A 16,224-nucleotide genomic window follows, 5' to 3' on the forward strand; every position below is an offset into this window, starting at 1 on the left:
CCAACATATATTCTGTCTTCTTCTGCAGTTATGTTGTATGTCTTTGTCTGAAACATTCATGGTTTTAGATAGTATTTAACATATGCATGTGTCACGCATGCGTAGACCATCCTTTTTGGTACCTTTTTGGCCCTCCATGTTGATTTTTTAGGATTCACTCGGCGAATGCTTTCCCCTAGTGAGTGACATATTCCAAACCACGGTCATATAAACGTATATATGATCATGTTACTACATAGACAAATAAATAGTTCCACAGTTGCAAAAAGGTTGTAGAGAACATCCTATGTTATAATTGTTGACTTTTCACAATTAATCTCGACTACGATCATATAAACAGGTTTCGACACTTACATACCGATGCCTAGGGAAAATCATCCGAAAATTGAATCGTGACTAGTTGTGAAAGATAAACATGGAGGGCAAGAAGGTTTTCATTCTGCGCCTGCATGACATGCCATGAATGACTCAAATAGAGACAGAGATACTCTATTTATCTCTGTCTGTCTCGCAAGAATGCGAATTTTGTCGTCTTCCATGTTGGTTTTTTACAACTAGTCATAATTCAATTTTTGGTCGGTTTTCCCTAACGACTGTCGAGATCTGAGATTTCTTCATATGATCGTGGCCGAAACTTGTTTATATGATTTTATATGATCATGAGCTTCAGTCTATGAGTGTTGAGAGGTCGAGATCTTTTTACGGATATGATCGTGTCCTGTATATCACTAGATTCTGATATCATCGATGATCTTATATATACATTTTTTTATATTAATATTGCTTGGGAAAGAAGATAGCCATATACATTAAATAATTTTCTAAATGTTTCCTAAATGTAATAGCATTTCCTCGATAAATTTTTTAATTGGCAGAAAATAGACTAAATGTGGAAAAAGATAGATTTCTTCGTAACCAACTAAAATGTGATAAGGAACTTCTTAGAAAGTACTTTAGATGGCAGAATTTGTGCTTTCATTGAAATGACGTTTCTGTGGACACGTTGTCACACGAATCTCCACACAGTTCGCTTATGCGCATGCGTTCCAGAAAGCTAAGGAGATTTTCAATTCGCGCGGAAGTAGTGTGATTGTTTTGGAGAAAATTGAAGGGATCTGAGTGTAAAGTGGCATAAAATAATGTCAGGAAAATCGAAAGCATTTACCAAAGAAGAAGAGCTTCTTCTTCAAGATTTCTCGCGGAATGTGTCAACAAAATCTTCAGCGTTATTTTACGGCAATGCTTTTATCGTTTCGGCTATCCCCATCTGTGAGTACACATTCTCAAACTGTCTAGAAATATGATTTATACCGCTACTTTGTTGATATTTATAAATTTTATAATAAATTTTAGTATACGTTTGTATTATGGTTTTGTAAGGAAATAAGTAGTTGCATGGAAACTATAGCGTTTTTGAAGATAACCTCTATCTTTTTGTTACAGGGCTTTTTTGGAGAATTCACTTGATTGACATCTACGCTAATTTAATTTCCTTCGTTTTAGTAACATTAGCGAGCACATATGCTCTTGCTCTCGCGTATAAAAATACAAAATTCGTGTTAAAGCATAAGGTATATATAGAATCACAACAGAATGTTTTATTAGCACAATGTTATGGGATTTACTGAAAAAGACTTTATATTTTTTAATAGATTGCAGTAAAAAGGGAAGATGCAGTGACAAAGGAAATGAGCAGAAAGTTATCAGAAGACAAGAAGATGAGCAAGAAGGAAAAGGATGAAAGGTAAAAAGATTATTATTTGCAGATTATTAAGTACAAAGTATATTAAACATATATATATATATATATAACTGAAATACATGTAAAATAATCAAATTTTCAGAATTTTATGGAAGAAAAATGAAGTAGCTGATTATGAAGCAACAACATTCTCAATTTTCTACAATAATGCTTTATTCTTAGCTCTTGTAATTGTATCTTCTTTCTACATTCTGAAGACATTCACACCAGCTGTAAATTATGTATTTTCCGTCGGTGCAACGAGCGCATTGTTAGCGCTATTGTCGACTGGAACTCAATAAAATGTATGCTGTGTAGAATGCATGATAATAATCATTTAAGTTACCAAGATACCTGTGTGAAACTCTGTAATTATTTTCATGAGCGAATGGATACATGTAATAAAAATGTTTTTATTTATGATAATTTCATTAATCTGCCATACTAAATTCATTACTAAACGAAATTATTATTAAAAAATATTTTCATGCCTTCGTAACTTAGATAACATCAGAATTATGTGTACTTTATATTTAATTACATAAAAAATAATTGATCATGTTGGTTCCATATCATTTGTCCGATTACAACGTTTGTCAAGCTGGCTAGAAAACAGGGCTGAGGAAATCAATGGACCGTATGCTTATCTTTCAGAGAATTTCATAATCCTTCTTTTCAGTATTGTTAACAATATTTGTGATACGATAGTAGTTCGAATTATGGCTTACCGACATTTGCAAGAGACTAAATATTTTCATATGAATTAAACCGGTTCTATTGCAGTTGACGAATTATAACGGATCGCAGATTGTAATCCATTATACGCAGTCCAACATTGGCCATTCTAATGCTTTATTTGCTTGTTTAACTTGGACTTGCGCCAGCGTATAACCCGTCGAAAGAAAATCTCTCGCCAAATTGTATATTCTATTCCTGTGCAGAAGTGAAAATGTAAACATTCACTTATACTATACCGTGTTATTATCACTTGCATTTTGTTGCATAAGAGTCGCTGCACTTCGATATACACATAAACATATGTAATTAATCGTTTGCTATGAGAAATTGTGCTATGATGTACAGTTTGTATCTCATTGTCAGGGATAAAAGATTTATTGATTTATATTTATTAAGACTTTTACTACGTCTTTAAACGCTTGCATATTGTGGAATAAACTTGTGCGTTTCGAAGGTTTTTACAACGTGAGAAACGCATATTGGCACAATCGAGATTGTGCATTTGGCAAAGACATATCAGTTTCCTTGTTTGATTTATACCACCACGTGATATTCACGTAATTTAAGCAATTTTCTTCGGATAAATTGAGATTCGATTATTACGCAGGAAATAACAAAAATTGTACCTAGATATTCGATGGTTGCTTGGATGGTGGCGATCGCCGATGATTAGTAATTTACAGCTTTTACTATGCAACGTGTTACATAGCTGTGTGCATTTTGGATCTTTTCCAAATGTTGAACCACCTTTTCCAGACAACCCGCCGATTCTTCCGAATGATTCGGGTTACCTAACTCATTTTATTATCCGGCACTTTTTTATCAATAACTATTTCGTTACGTGTTTTACTATTGTGATTGATCTGCAGTTGACAAAATCTCGAAGAAATGAACAGTTTCAGGTTTCTGTGTACAATGAGATTTTTGTTGTTCGTTCGATCTCAGGTTCACGCTGCATTTCAACGTCAAACAGTCGAGTTAGCTAATGTTACACAATTTATGAGTTGTTAGAACTGCCTTTGTCATCAAAACAATTACATCATGCACCAAGAAAGCGGACCGTTTTATTTGAATACGTACGATCGAAATTTGGAACTTGTGCAATGAATAGAGAAATTTAGTAGTTCACTAATTGTATATGAAATTGATTTGAGCATAGAAAGCTCGTAAGCATTCTGAGCAATAGCATTCTGAAATTTGGGCAATTCTTCTAATTAATTTAAGTCGTGTAAACATATCGCGGATAACATCGTACTCTAGACATTAAACAATGATATTTCTTTTGTTTTCTCGTTGTAGAGTGAAGGTCTTGTCTTAATTCCAAACTATAAGTTTCATCGATTTCACCACTGTATGCCTTTGTCGTTTTACTGTCGTTTACGCTGACCGCAGAATTTTCATTCTCTATTTTTGTTCTGGTACAGCAATATCGTTTTCCTCTTCTCAAAAAGACGTACACGCGACACATAGTCGTTTCAATGAACAAGAATCAAGTGAATACGTTGTTCCAGCGCGCGTCTAAAATTAAAAAGGAATTCATTCCGTCACAATTTCTTCGCTACAACCTCCTCTGCTACATAATTTCAATCCTGAATTATTTATGATGTTGCACGATACTTTCCTCGTAAAAAAAACTCCTGCTCACCTTTATAATCCGTTTACAATGATTATATCTAGAGGCAATGAGATTTGTATTCTGCTTTCCTTTGAAATAGTTTATATTATATTGAAAAGCAGAATTCGAGTATTTTAACACCCCGTTAATTTAAAGAATACTACAAAGTTCAAAATAATGGAGCTTTACAGCTTTATATAGTTATAGAAGATTACCTAAACATAAATCAAACTTAAAATTAAAAAGAAATATACATATGTGTATGCATGTCATTATGTACGTGTACAGATAATTTATATGATGAAGTGCAGAATATAGATACAACTAATAAGAATCCATCTGATTTTAGAGATACCGCGGGAGGAAAGAATAAACGAAGGGGGTCAGAGTCTGGAGTATCGAGGAACGAAAAGACGGCCCTGATTTCGAGCCTCGCGGCATCATCTGCGTCTGCATCCCAGAAATAGCGCAAGCGCCTTTCCAAAAGCTTTAAGGCCCGTGAAGAAGCGGATAGAAGAAGCTGACGATTGGCTGGAGGTTGCGGGGTGCGGTCCGGCATCGCCACGCAACCGCTATATCCTCCTTTTCGAATATTACCGCGACGATGGCCGTTTCTCGTGACAGTGTTCGACAGACAGCAACCATACCACCTACGTTCTAACGACGTAGAGAACGTAGAGAACCGCCACGATTTTCTATTTTTCTCGTCGCGAATAATCAATTTATCATTCGCATTCTCCACGACGGTTTTTTTCGTCGTGTTCGATTGTCGTAGCCGCAGTGTTTCTTAAGTTCTTTCTTTATGAGTAAATTCGTTTGTTAATTTCAACAAGCAAAAAGAAAGTAAAACGTTCAAAGTAAAAAACAAAAAGTAAAAAAAGTAAAAAGAGAATCGCGCCACCATGGTATGTTCTATTGATGATATCGTAAGTCGTCGCCCTGGTAAACATACACGTTTTCCTATTGTATATTCTCTCTATTTATTTATTGTATTTTTTTCTCTTTTTCTGGTCTAATTCATCACTGTGCCTCGCCTTATCTCTATGGTTTCTCTTCACTCTTCATTCTTCACTTTTCGCTCTTGTCTCGTGTTCGTCGGACGAATTGAAATTTCGAATATTCTATCAAATTGGAAGATATACTGCTCGGAGTAATTCAAGAATCAATTCGAACAGGATGTTTCTCTTTTCAACTTATTTGCCATGGAATCTGTAAGAACGAATGTTCTAATTATTTCGAGTAGTGTATTCAACAAATTTGAATGTGTTCGCTTCAATTACACGTGTTAAATGTATCAGACACGATGCAACAGGTGTAAATTGATAAGAACGACTACTTCGAAACATTGATTCCTCCACTTCTGCCGCGGTATGCTTGCAATCTGCATCCACTGTTCTCTCTGTTCTCTTTATTTCTCTTTTTTTCATTGTAATATCTCTTCTGGCCTGATCTGACTTTTGTTTTAGAATTTTTTAATTTTTACTTGTCTAAACAATAACAGTGGTTATGACCTAACAGCGACCGAAATCGGAGATTATCGGTCCAGAGATGCGAGGTTTTGGAAACGTGATTGTTTCTTACACGGCGAATTTCCTCGGGCCGTCCCTCTTCATGTTGATTTATTAATTAATTTATAACCAAAATAAATAGCCATTTGTTAATTAAATTAGAATTGGATTAAATAATAATGTGCGTCTTAATATTTATCATTATGTTCAAAAATAATGTATTACGAATGTAAGAAAAATTGTTGAGTGAAATGTGAAATCGACAAGAAGAAGGAATATAGCCCGATGTCTCACTATTCACGATCGTTTCTACTTTGTTCAGTTCCAAGCGTTGCAAAACTCGGGACAACTTTTTCAACTTGCACTCTATTGCAACCATTAGTATTAATCGAGTAACAATGGATAATAATAATACAAAAGAAATAATATTCAATTACATTAAGAGAAGACAGAAATAATGCACGAACTTTCTAAAAGGGAAGAATCGCTAAGTTAACCATGCACGTCCACTTGGAAATCTCTTCGAATTAATTCTAATAGAGTAAAGGAACGATGTTTAAACTGATCAAGATCGATTTACGATTGATTGAAACTTTCCTTTTTCCGCTCGATCTGTGATACGGCTGTCAAATTTCATTTTTCTCTGTTCGCAGGCCGACGAACTTCCCCCTGAACAAATTGCGGGTAGGTACATCAACCAGTTATTAGATATTAATATCCTAACGTTCAACATTCTATAACCACGAATTAACAGCAAATAACGTCTTTAATCCACGAGATCAGTGACAATTCAATTTTTAATTATGAAAATGAATTCGTGATCTAAAGAACGCTTCGCAACATCGATACCCTAGTCTAGGTTTTTCAAATCGAATAAGGAGTTTAAAGGAAAATGGCGCAAGTGATTATGTCTTTAACTTGAGAAAGTTGCGGTTAAAGATAATCTTAAAAAGCATATCTGTATGTTTGTTTCTAAGCTTAACTTTATGTGTAACTTACTATAAAGTAAAAACTTTTGTGTTATTTTTCTTAAATAAAAACAAATTTTTTATTTATCTAAGGAAGATTTCTGTTATTAAATCAACACAAAAATTCGTTGAAAATTCAGAAATAAAAACCCGAAAACGGAGTCTTTGACAAGTGTCACGATACAACTGGGCGCACCATTCTTGGCTTTCCGGTATTTCGCGTCGAAATCGTATCATGTTTACTGAACACCGTGTGCTAAATTTAGCAAAGGTTTACTGTTTCTTCTTTATGTTTCCCTTTCGGCTGCTTAATCCTTCACGTCAACGAGAAGGGAGCTTGTTTAACCTATCCAGGTTATTTCTATCCATTTCGCTGTGGGGGTTAATCATTCCGGAGCATACCGTCGCTATATGGGTAACCCAAGATGTATCTGTAGGTACAACCTGTTCATAGTTTTATATCGGAAACTACGTTTCGAACAAGAAAAGAACGATCTCTGTTCAAATGCCAATCTGAGAACAAAGAAACTCTGTTCGGAAACCGTATGATTTCGACATACGTCAAGGCGACGTGGTAGAAATGGGGGAAAATATAGCACTCGTGTACAAGAGGGGAACTTCCCAAAGATTTGGAAGACTTCCATGGATGCAATTTTCATTGTAGTTTTCTGTTATATCAAGATTCGATATAATCTGATTAGAGAATTTGTTTAAAATTTTTAAGAGGAAAGATAAAAACGAAGCGACGAATAAACGGCTCAGACAAGTTATTTGGACGGCACGTTCCTAGAGTTTATTTGTGCTTCAATTCAATCGGGGGCAGCCGGTATAGGCTGCCTATGTATAGCTACAGAACCGCCTTACTCGCCTTAGTGTGATGAGGAGGTATCGTGTGACGATTCGATCGGAGAGAATCGGATCGGTAAAAATAGAGGAAAGATTCTCCAATAGAATCGAAAAATAGAAACTCGTACGTTTCGCTGTCTCTAAAAAACGAAACATCCGGGCTATAATTGCTAGACGAAGGTATCTGTCTTCTATTAAATATGTATGGCATTCGTCAGATTTTTCAAGCTAATATCGAACGGAAAACTATTACATTATTAATCTATAATGAAACCGTTCAAAGCAATTCTTTAGTTAGTTTTTATTTCATTATTATCCATACAAACATTATATTTTATATAATTTAGAAGAAAAGCTCATAGAAAAAAAGACGAATACTTTTGGCTGCCTCACGAAATTGCTTTTCTTTTACATAAGGATATTGAATGAAATGGATATTTTTTAAAAGGAGAGATTATTAGAAGATCAGTAAAAAATAAACAATTGCATAAATTAGTTCAAAATTTCTACACACTGTCAGTCAACAACGATAAATAAACGTTTTAACCAGCGTGAACGATGATGCATCAAGCTAAATAAGCTTTGAGCCAGAATCGTGAGCGAAAGGGCATTAACATCGGTTTCTAAATTTGTAACCGTACCATAGACAAATTTTGACGCAGTGAAACACCACTTACGAGTAGTCAGATTTTTCCCCTAAAACATACATATTATCTTCAACCTGATGTTTCACGTTCCACTAAAAAAATATTTAAATTTATAATTTTTTCAGTCCTTCGCAAAGCGTTCGACAGCTTTGATAGGGAGAAGAGTGGTAGCATTCCTACCGATATGGTGGCCGATATCCTCAGATTAATGGGTCAACCCTTTAACAAAAAGATTTTGGACGAACTAATCGAAGAAGTTGATGCAGACAGTACGTAGTATAAATCCGATGTTTATCTTTGCCAGATACTCGTGTGATATTCGCAGTTTGTCCTATTTTATTGACTATAGGAGCTTATTTAAAATTTTGTCATTTTATGTATTAATTAAATTTAACAATAAGTTAAACTAACGCAGATTTCTGAATGGAATTTTGTTTTTAATTGATAGAATCCGGTCGTCTGGAGTTTGAAGAATTCGTCACGTTAGCCGCAAAATTCATTGTTGAAGAGGATGCGGAAGCCCTGGAAAAAGAACTTCGAGAGGCTTTCAGGCTCTACGACAAAGAAGGTAACTAAATATATGTTTTACTCAGTAACACTATTCTATGGCGTCTTCCTTTTCATTATCTCCTATTTTATTGGATAGCTAACATAGATATAAGCAATTTGTTTTCTTCTTGTAAGAATGAAAGGGACGCAAAAAGAAGTCCGAAAACATGTTTGTCTTGTGAGTGTTTTTGTATTGTGAAAGACGTTTGTCTGACTGAGCCAAGAAAGATTCCTTTGAAAACACACAATTTCACTGTTGTTGATAATTGTAGTATCTACTTTTTACTCTATATAATCTACCGATACTCTTGCATCTCAGTTTCTTCATCCTCGCCAATTTTTTATACGTATTTTTCCTGCGTCTTAAATTAAAACACCATATTAACACCAAACAATAAATGCCGTAAATCCATTACTATAATCATTCGGGATCTCAGATAAATTAGATATTGAAATGAATGGAAATGGTAGAGGAAAAATGGCGTGAAAGAAGAAAGAAAGATATATTGACCGACCGAGAATAACCGATTCTGCGAAACCTGCACTACGTAAAAACATTGCCGTTCTCCGTTTCGTATCAGGGAAATAAAAGCCGACCGAATTTGAAAAGGCTTACGCCTGTGGGAACACAGCCAAGAATTGAGCTCGTTTCATCACCCAAGTCTCCATGAATTATGATCCAAAGCCAAAGACTTTCAGAGGTGTATTAATGTGACTACTTCGTTCGCCGTTTCCTCCTCTTCACTAATGTACGACGATGAATTATATTTTTCAATCTATAGGTTGAAAAGCAACGGTCGATGTTCAAGGAAACTACTCGCTTAGAACTTTTAAATTAAAAGATTTCTTTTGTTATAGGAAATGGTTATATACCCACTACGTGCTTGCGTGAGATCCTCAGGGAACTGGATGACCAATTAACAGATGAAGAACTGGATATCATGATCGAGGAAATCGATTCTGATGGATCTGGCACCGTTGACTTTGATGGTAAGGAAAAATAGAACAACTGTTAGTTAATTATCGTGGACTAGAGATTTAAGTGTGGACTGTTTTCTTGACAATTGGACTTATTTTATTTTATAAGTTGTATAGTTATTGTTTTGGAAGTACTCTTAAATTCATATTAATCGTATCCAACATTTTGATAAATGTTTTCAAAGTATAATTAGTAAGAGAATAAATAGTATGTGATATCATTTGTTATCACGCTGGAGAGCCCGCACGTGCTGTCTGCTGAGTACATTGGGGTATATTTATACATGAGCGGCGAATCAGGACCATCGACCTCTCTTACTTCTCTATTTATTTTATTACTTACTTACTAGTTCAAGAGATTAGCATAATCTTTTATAGCTCTAAATCTTCAAATCTGTTAGAATCTTTTCCGTTACAATAATCCATTTCTTCTTACAATGAACTTCTTTTACTTTTCGTCTACTCTAAAGATTTACTATGAAGATGTACAGAATATTTAATATTTAGAATATCCGTGTTTACAAAATAGTGGGATATTCTAAGCTTTTACACAAAATCTTTCAACTTTCTAACGATTGCGTATTACACAAACTACACCCACTCCAACCCAATTCCAACATTGATACAGAAATCTTGGCATCTTTCTCCATTTCCTAGAACGACGAACATACTTCATCGTTTATCAACAATAATTTATTTCAATGTAACATTGCCAATAGTTACAAAGTATATGAATCAATAAATAAGTTTCAAATGTGTTTACAAATTCGAGGAAAAATGTAACTGCTTCCTTTGTTTTGGATAGATGTGTCTTTGATAGATTGAAAACTGCTAATTGTTAATATTTCTCTGACATGTCATATTTCACATGTTACTACATATATGTACATATTCTCTAAGTCTATAAAGTGATTTAGATGGCACATATATACACATACTAAGTTTCTTCATCATACGTATCTTTCACGGGCGTTATCATTTTCGCTTCATTTACGTACTTTGTTCGATAACATTAGATAGAATATTTTTAATTTTTTAAATATATTAAGTACATTTTTAAGTATACAAAATAACGAAATATTTGTTTAATTAAAATATTTAAAAATATGTAAGTAAAATATTTTGTTTCAGAGTTCATGGAAATGATGACCGGAGAATAAATATCCTGGCATGTCAATGTTTCGACTCAAAGACAATACAAGTGCGGCAGTCGCGATCAACTCTCAAACTAATTATCTGCGTGTCTTCTAAAACCCAAAAAAGTCATAATGCAAACGAGAACGGTGCCTGAAAGCGTGCAATGGTTATGTCTCCTAACGTTACGATGCGTGTTCTTCTATCTTAGCTCTTCGTATCTCGGAACGATTTGAAATGTTTTCAGTGTCACGAAAATGGCCTCGTTTGCAGATTTCTCTTCTATTTTAACGAGTGCCGCAATACGGGTCCCAATACATTTGCATCACGCCTACTAAGTTTTTCATCGACAGTATTTATTTGTTGTTAATAAAACTCTATTGAAAAGATATTAAAATTTATTTTTCTTAATGAAAGATGTTCGAACAATAATTTAGTTACAAATCTACATATTGCATAATATTGTTCAGGAGGAAAAACGAAACCAAATCATTAATCGCCTAGACTTTTTATTTCTTTAACATTTGATTCATAATCACAATAATTTGAGATTTCTTTGTAATTGACATCTTAATAGTCATAACTTTAATAAACATAACACAGTATAATACTTTTAAAAAAATAGAGTAGCTAACAATAGACTAGAAAGTTCGATAACTATAAATGGTGGCACTAATAAACTATGAAATTTTATTCCGACCAACTTGTTCTAAAAATCCTATGGTCGTAATTGTGAGAGTCTCAAAATTCTCTTTCTCTCCCTCTCTCTCTCTTGCTAAACAAATTTATAAACTTGTTAATGCGTGTTGACGAGAGAGGATCAAACATAACAGAAGAAATAATGCATGACTTAGAATATTACTTGCACAGACGCGGACTAGACAATTTACAGAGATAATAGAGTATAACTGGTTCGATTAGGATTAAAATCCTTTATTCGAGCGTTGAAGCATTTTCACAGAGAACTGTTATAGATGTTTCCACTATGCAATCAAACTTTTATTTAATATTATATCAGAGCAGTAATTCAGATACTTTTTTAATTCGATATTTTATTCGTGCAGTCAGACTACTTTCATATACACTAATTTATTTATCTACTATCACGGTACTTGGAATGATTCTATATGTTATTTCCAATGGTCCTCATGCTTAGAACGAGAAAAAGTTTCTTTCTCACATATACATATCTATATATGTATGTATATACAATATATAATAATTTCTAAATGCTGATTTATGTGTCTTTTTTATCTTTTTTGTATCCTTTTTTAACTAGAATAAATAGTATTGTTTACTAGAAAGATTAAAACGAGAAAAAAATATAATCTGATGCGCTTAAGATTCTGCGAATCGTGTGTGCGTTTTTGATATAGTAGCTGAGCAAAATATTTGCAAAATAGAAATATTAGAAAAATAAAGAAGTTTTTTGATCGGTAACTTGATTTTCTTCGTCGCTCCTCCTCATTGTACGTACCGGAATCTTCTTATACGAGAGTTTGCAAATCGTCATCCTCCAAGCTTTTATTACTGGGAGGTGACAACAAATGTCACATTTTAAACAAATGGGGAAATTCATTGCTAATTTCGCGTACTGATTGTTGATCTTCCTGACTTTCTCCAGTCTCCTCACAAAATATTCTACAATATATATTTTTTTACATTATGACAGTGATAACAGTTATGTTATGGTTACGATTATGATACAATAGTACTATGACAAATACAGACCTTGTAAAGCATTTTAATAGGTCTTCTGAACGATACTTATGCTCATTATAACTTGAAGTACGAAGTACTCGTCGACATAATTCCAAATATTGTCTGCGCTGTAATGTCAATAATTATGTCACATCTTTTATTTCTGTAAGAGGGGTAAAAGCATGTACATATATTTCTAAGTACCTTATCACCAGGAAACATATCATATAATTGGCGCAATATAATATCAATTAGAACTTTAACGTCATTTGTATAGAATAGACCTGCTGTGACATCATTGTTGAACAGATCGATAAATAATTTCAGCACAGAATGCGGCGGCGGTGGTTCATGATCGAATATTCGCACAGGATCCTCTGTAACAGATCACAGGTTTGCTGGAATTTCAGTTTATTTCATGTAAAATACATCTCGTTTTATCTCACCTTCCCTATTGAATAACAGTAAAATCTTCTCAGTAAAGTTCTTTGCCACTGATCTTTCTTTCAATGCATTTAGAACTATATTTTCCGAATTTGTGAATTGTAAATTGTACGATAGTATTAAATTTACAAACAAATCCGGAATTTGATCTTCCAAATCCATATCAGGTGGATTCTCTATTAAGTCCAAAACAAATGCTATAAAATCCGAACCTAATTGCTCTGTAATAAAACTCATAATTAAACGTTGTAACATATAGAAAAAAAGTCAGGCGAAGATGTAATAGACGTAACGCATTACCTACTTTACTCACCCAAATGTGTAATTGGCATGGGTTCACCCATTGAAAAAATCATAGTAAGTAATAATGAAGAATAATTTAATTTTGTTACATTTCTAGGATTGCTCCTCATATCTCTGTATTCAAAGATATATGAAGTCATTATTAGAGTGTTATATAAAATAATACAGCTCACCAAATATTACCTTGCTAACTCCATAGGCAATATACTATTTAACATTATAGTCAGGATCACAGAATCTAGACTACACATTACTCCAAATGACTGCAAGAGCAATTGCCTAATAGTCCATCTTGGTTCCATTTGATAATATTGTATCAATATATTAACTCCATTATATTGATTCTGCTGTAAAACATATCTAGATACATTTGCATCTGCGTTAGTCTGTGAAATTAACAAATTATTAACTGATAGAAACGGAATAATTAATTTTTTTAATGCAATAAATATATGATATACCAATATAGAGGTGAGTTCTTTTATATAATCAACAATAATAGATTCATCTTCATAAAGCATCCAATTTCTCTGTTGAGAATCTTCCTTACAAGAAGTAAGCTCTGTAAAGATTACTTTCAATCTATTAGCGTCATATGTTTCTTCTATACTCATTTGCGATACCGTGAACGGTGTTTCTAACTGATGCAATAAGGCATCAAAATAATAGCTCACATTTTGGGGCAACAGTTGTTGCAATCCAGAAACAACTACCGTCACTGCTACCTTCGACATTTCGTAGCTTAATTGAGTATTTCTACGTACTTGGTCAAGTAACTGATAAGCAGTATGAGAGTTAATATCACATAATGAACCTTTTTTCTTTATAGGCGAATTAGTAGGAGTCTGTCTGATATTGCTCTGAGAGGGACTCTTACGAACTTCTGCCTGAATTTTCTGTGATTCAGAGGAAGATTGATGTGGAAGGGATTGCATCCTTTGATCATTTGTAGGTGTGCGTTGGCATTGTGGGATAACTGGTGCTTCCTCCTGTTCTGTATTACTGTGCACAGTTGTCTGTGCTGTCATGTATGAAGTGTTACTCTGCACAGTATTAACATCTCCCTCTTGAGTATTACAAACAAGCGATGAACGTATTTCTTTATTAGGTGTTGTATTTCCAAAGTCTGGAGGCATTGGAGCTTGCTTCTTAGGTTTTTTACTAGATTCTGCTTGTTTCTTTTTCTCTATTAATCTCAGAAGAAGATCCTGCTTGTCTAACTGTAATCCACTCTGTTTCTTAGTTTCAGTCTTCACACTTCCTATGCAGTCTTCCAGAAATTCGATCAATACTTGACATGATACCTGGAATGTATTTCATTCTTAAAGATCTTCACATACTTATTACTACAATCTGATCCATACCTTTACAGTGGTGACGTAATTCGAGGGAATATATCCAATCTGGCCGTCTCTGTTAACGACCTGCCACCAATTTCTTTGTTTGGTATTGGTCTGATATAAAATAAAATAATCGCCCTCTTGAAAGCTGAGGGTTTTCGCAAACGTAGCCTTGAAATCGTAGAGAGCTTTAAGCACTTCATAGTTCTCTAATGTGCGTAAAACAATGACAAAAAGGATTAGGTACTTAAGAAATACCATGAAAATTAGCAGCCACAGAGAAATCGATTAACTAACTCACCTAACCTCATAGAATTATCACCCATGATCACGTATCGAAATGGAAAGTAATATTTGTTCAGGAGACAACGCCCAGGTGAGAAGTAAACGGGCGGAGAACTACCTACCACCGTTCACTAATTTCACTTTCATTCGTGCTCGACATATTATTTTTCTACAGTCTCTCTTTTTGTTAGCTAACTACATATATAGAAGAATTCGACAGGGCCCTCTACATCGAAGTTTGAAAGATTGGACATAGCACAGGCCACTGATACATGACACGTGTTATATGTATGTATGTATTAATGTGTATATCAGTGACATAGCTTATGCCACGATTGTATACACAGATCTAACAAGATCCCGTGGTAAGGGTAGACTCTTAATAATGTCATAAGGTGTGTCCCGGTCGTATATACAGGCCGGAAACTTCCGTGGTGAGTGATAGGCTTTTAGTGACCGGATAATGTTGATCAGTTTGTTCGCAATAAGACATTTTAATCGAAGTCTTAGGATTCGTTATGTAACGCCATTGTGTAAAAACACCCCTGACCTGATTAAAGGGACAAGTACACCACTATAATGATAATAGAGACCAACTTCTGCTTACATATATGAATACTACTTATATATATATATATATACTACTGCGAATAGCTGTATATTTGTCTATGATTATATTATTATTTTATGTCGAGCTAATCTCTAATAAATATTATGATATAAATATCTTTTTCATTACTAAAAACTTTTGTAAACTCTGAAATCACACTATAATTTTACACCTTCAATAAGAATTTTATAATATTAACATATTTTAATCGTCAATAATATTTTGAACATGATATTATTTACATATATTATAGATAGTGTTAATACATAATTACACAATTATTTAATGAATTAAGAAATACTAAAAACAAACTATCCAATATACGCATTAAATATAAAAGTATTATATATATGTATACATATTTGATTTATAATTATAAGTTACTATTTTATTAAACTTTTTTATTGGAAATAATAATATATATTTAATAATTTAAACATTTTTCTATACTGAATGAAATATTGTATATGTACTTAGTTTAAATACATGGTGAAAAATTATGAAAAGTAGTTTATAGAGTAAGCTCAGTGGTTTAGTTTATATTCTTTACTTTCAATATTTTCATCAAAGGGTGGCGTTAGATATGAAATCCTAACTTATCGATTGTAGCGTTCTATAGTTGTCGATTTATAAAGTACAACTCCAGGCATTGAGAGCATTACACCCTCTACTAGAGTTTCCAGGTTTATGTATACAACCGTGCTTACATATCACAGTAGAAATTAACAAATATTTTGTAATTAGAGGCAATATGTGAGAAAAAAGTACTTTAGCAAAAGTACTTTATCACCAAAATCTATATAAAATTTAATTAAAT

The 16,224-nt window shown here is 33.6% G+C and overlaps 3 protein-coding genes and 1 long non-coding RNA gene across 6 annotated transcripts; 3 read left to right on the top strand and 1 right to left on the bottom strand.

The window, feature by feature from the left end:
- The first annotated feature begins 1,036 nt into the window (after nucleotides 1-1,036).
- LOC117239294 (translocon-associated protein subunit gamma) lies at nucleotides 1,037-4,927 on the top strand. Of its 2 annotated transcripts, XM_033504778.1 has the most exons (5): nucleotides 1,037-1,269; nucleotides 1,444-1,571; nucleotides 1,653-1,744; nucleotides 1,845-2,046; nucleotides 4,444-4,927. In XM_033504778.1, the coding sequence occupies exons 1-4, from the start codon at nucleotides 1,140-1,142 to the stop codon at nucleotides 2,041-2,043; spliced, it is 549 nt and encodes a 182-aa protein (XP_033360669.1). In that variant the 5' UTR covers nucleotides 1,037-1,139; the 3' UTR covers nucleotides 2,044-2,046; nucleotides 4,444-4,927. The 2 variants fall into 2 exon arrangements, with proteins under 2 accessions (XP_033360669.1, XP_033360667.1); XM_033504776.1 differs by lacking the exon at nucleotides 4,444-4,927 and having other exon boundaries at nucleotides 1,845-2,161.
- LOC117239295 (troponin C, isoallergen Bla g 6.0301) lies at nucleotides 4,683-11,130 on the top strand. Of its 2 annotated transcripts, none has more exons than XM_033504780.1 (6): nucleotides 4,683-4,999; nucleotides 6,256-6,286; nucleotides 8,189-8,332; nucleotides 8,512-8,631; nucleotides 9,471-9,602; nucleotides 10,722-11,130. In XM_033504780.1, the coding sequence occupies exons 1-6, from the start codon at nucleotides 4,997-4,999 to the stop codon at nucleotides 10,748-10,750; spliced, it is 459 nt and encodes a 152-aa protein (XP_033360671.1). In that variant the 5' UTR covers nucleotides 4,683-4,996; the 3' UTR covers nucleotides 10,751-11,130. The 2 variants fall into 2 exon arrangements, with proteins under 2 accessions (XP_033360671.1, XP_033360670.1); XM_033504779.1 differs by having other exon boundaries at nucleotides 4,689-5,020.
- Nucleotides 11,131-11,220: 90 nt separating this feature from the next.
- On the bottom strand, nucleotides 11,221-15,028 carry LOC117239291 (NCK-interacting protein with SH3 domain). The gene is made up of 9 exons (XM_033504773.1): nucleotides 14,814-15,028; nucleotides 14,537-14,721; nucleotides 13,634-14,476; nucleotides 13,356-13,558; nucleotides 13,183-13,286; nucleotides 12,872-13,090; nucleotides 12,630-12,802; nucleotides 12,456-12,553; nucleotides 11,221-12,365 (listed from the first exon to the last, which is right to left on the bottom strand). Exons 1-9 carry the CDS (start codon nucleotides 14,836-14,838, stop codon nucleotides 12,275-12,277), a joined length of 1,941 nt encoding a protein of 646 aa, XP_033360664.1. The 5' UTR covers nucleotides 14,839-15,028; the 3' UTR covers nucleotides 11,221-12,274.
- LOC117239296 lies at nucleotides 15,003-16,091 on the top strand. The gene is made up of 2 exons (XR_004494408.1): nucleotides 15,003-15,085; nucleotides 15,145-16,091. It is a non-coding gene; the product is annotated as an uncharacterized LOC117239296 (long non-coding RNA).
- The last annotated feature ends 133 nt before the right edge of the window (nucleotides 16,092-16,224 follow it).

This window comes from Bombus vosnesenskii, unplaced genomic scaffold, assembly GCF_011952255.1.
Source record: "Bombus vosnesenskii isolate JDL3184/JDL3185 unplaced genomic scaffold, Bvos_JDL3184-5_v1.1 scf7180000013913, whole genome shotgun sequence".
NCBI lineage: Eukaryota > Metazoa > Arthropoda > Insecta > Hymenoptera > Apidae > Bombus > Bombus vosnesenskii.

Coding starts and splice junctions, on each gene's coding strand:
- LOC117239294 (XM_033504778.1), top strand. CDS start 1,140: ATGTCAGGAAAATCGAAAGCATTTACCAAAGAAGAAGAGCTTCTTCTT. Junction 1,270..1,443: donor CGTTTCGGCTATCCCCATCT/GTGAGTACACAT, acceptor TTTTTGTTACAG/GGCTTTTTTGGAGAATTCAC. Junction 1,745..1,844: donor AAGAAGGAAAAGGATGAAAG/GTAAAAAGATTA, acceptor TCAAATTTTCAG/AATTTTATGGAAGAAAAATG.
- LOC117239295 (XM_033504779.1), top strand. CDS start 4,997: ATGGTATGTTCTATTGATGATATC. Junction 8,333..8,511: donor CGAAGAAGTTGATGCAGACA/GTACGTAGTATA, acceptor TTTAATTGATAG/AATCCGGTCGTCTGGAGTTT. Junction 8,632..9,470: donor CAGGCTCTACGACAAAGAAG/GTAACTAAATAT, acceptor CTTTTGTTATAG/GAAATGGTTATATACCCACT.
- LOC117239291 (XM_033504773.1), bottom strand. CDS start 14,838: ATGGGTGATAATTCTATGAGGTTAG. Junction 14,477..14,536: donor ATTACGTCACCACTGTAAAG/GTATGGATCAGA, acceptor AATACATTCCAG/GTATCATGTCAAGTATTGAT. Junction 13,287..13,355: donor TTGCCTATGGAGTTAGCAAG/GTAATATTTGGT, acceptor CTTTGAATACAG/AGATATGAGGAGCAATCCTA.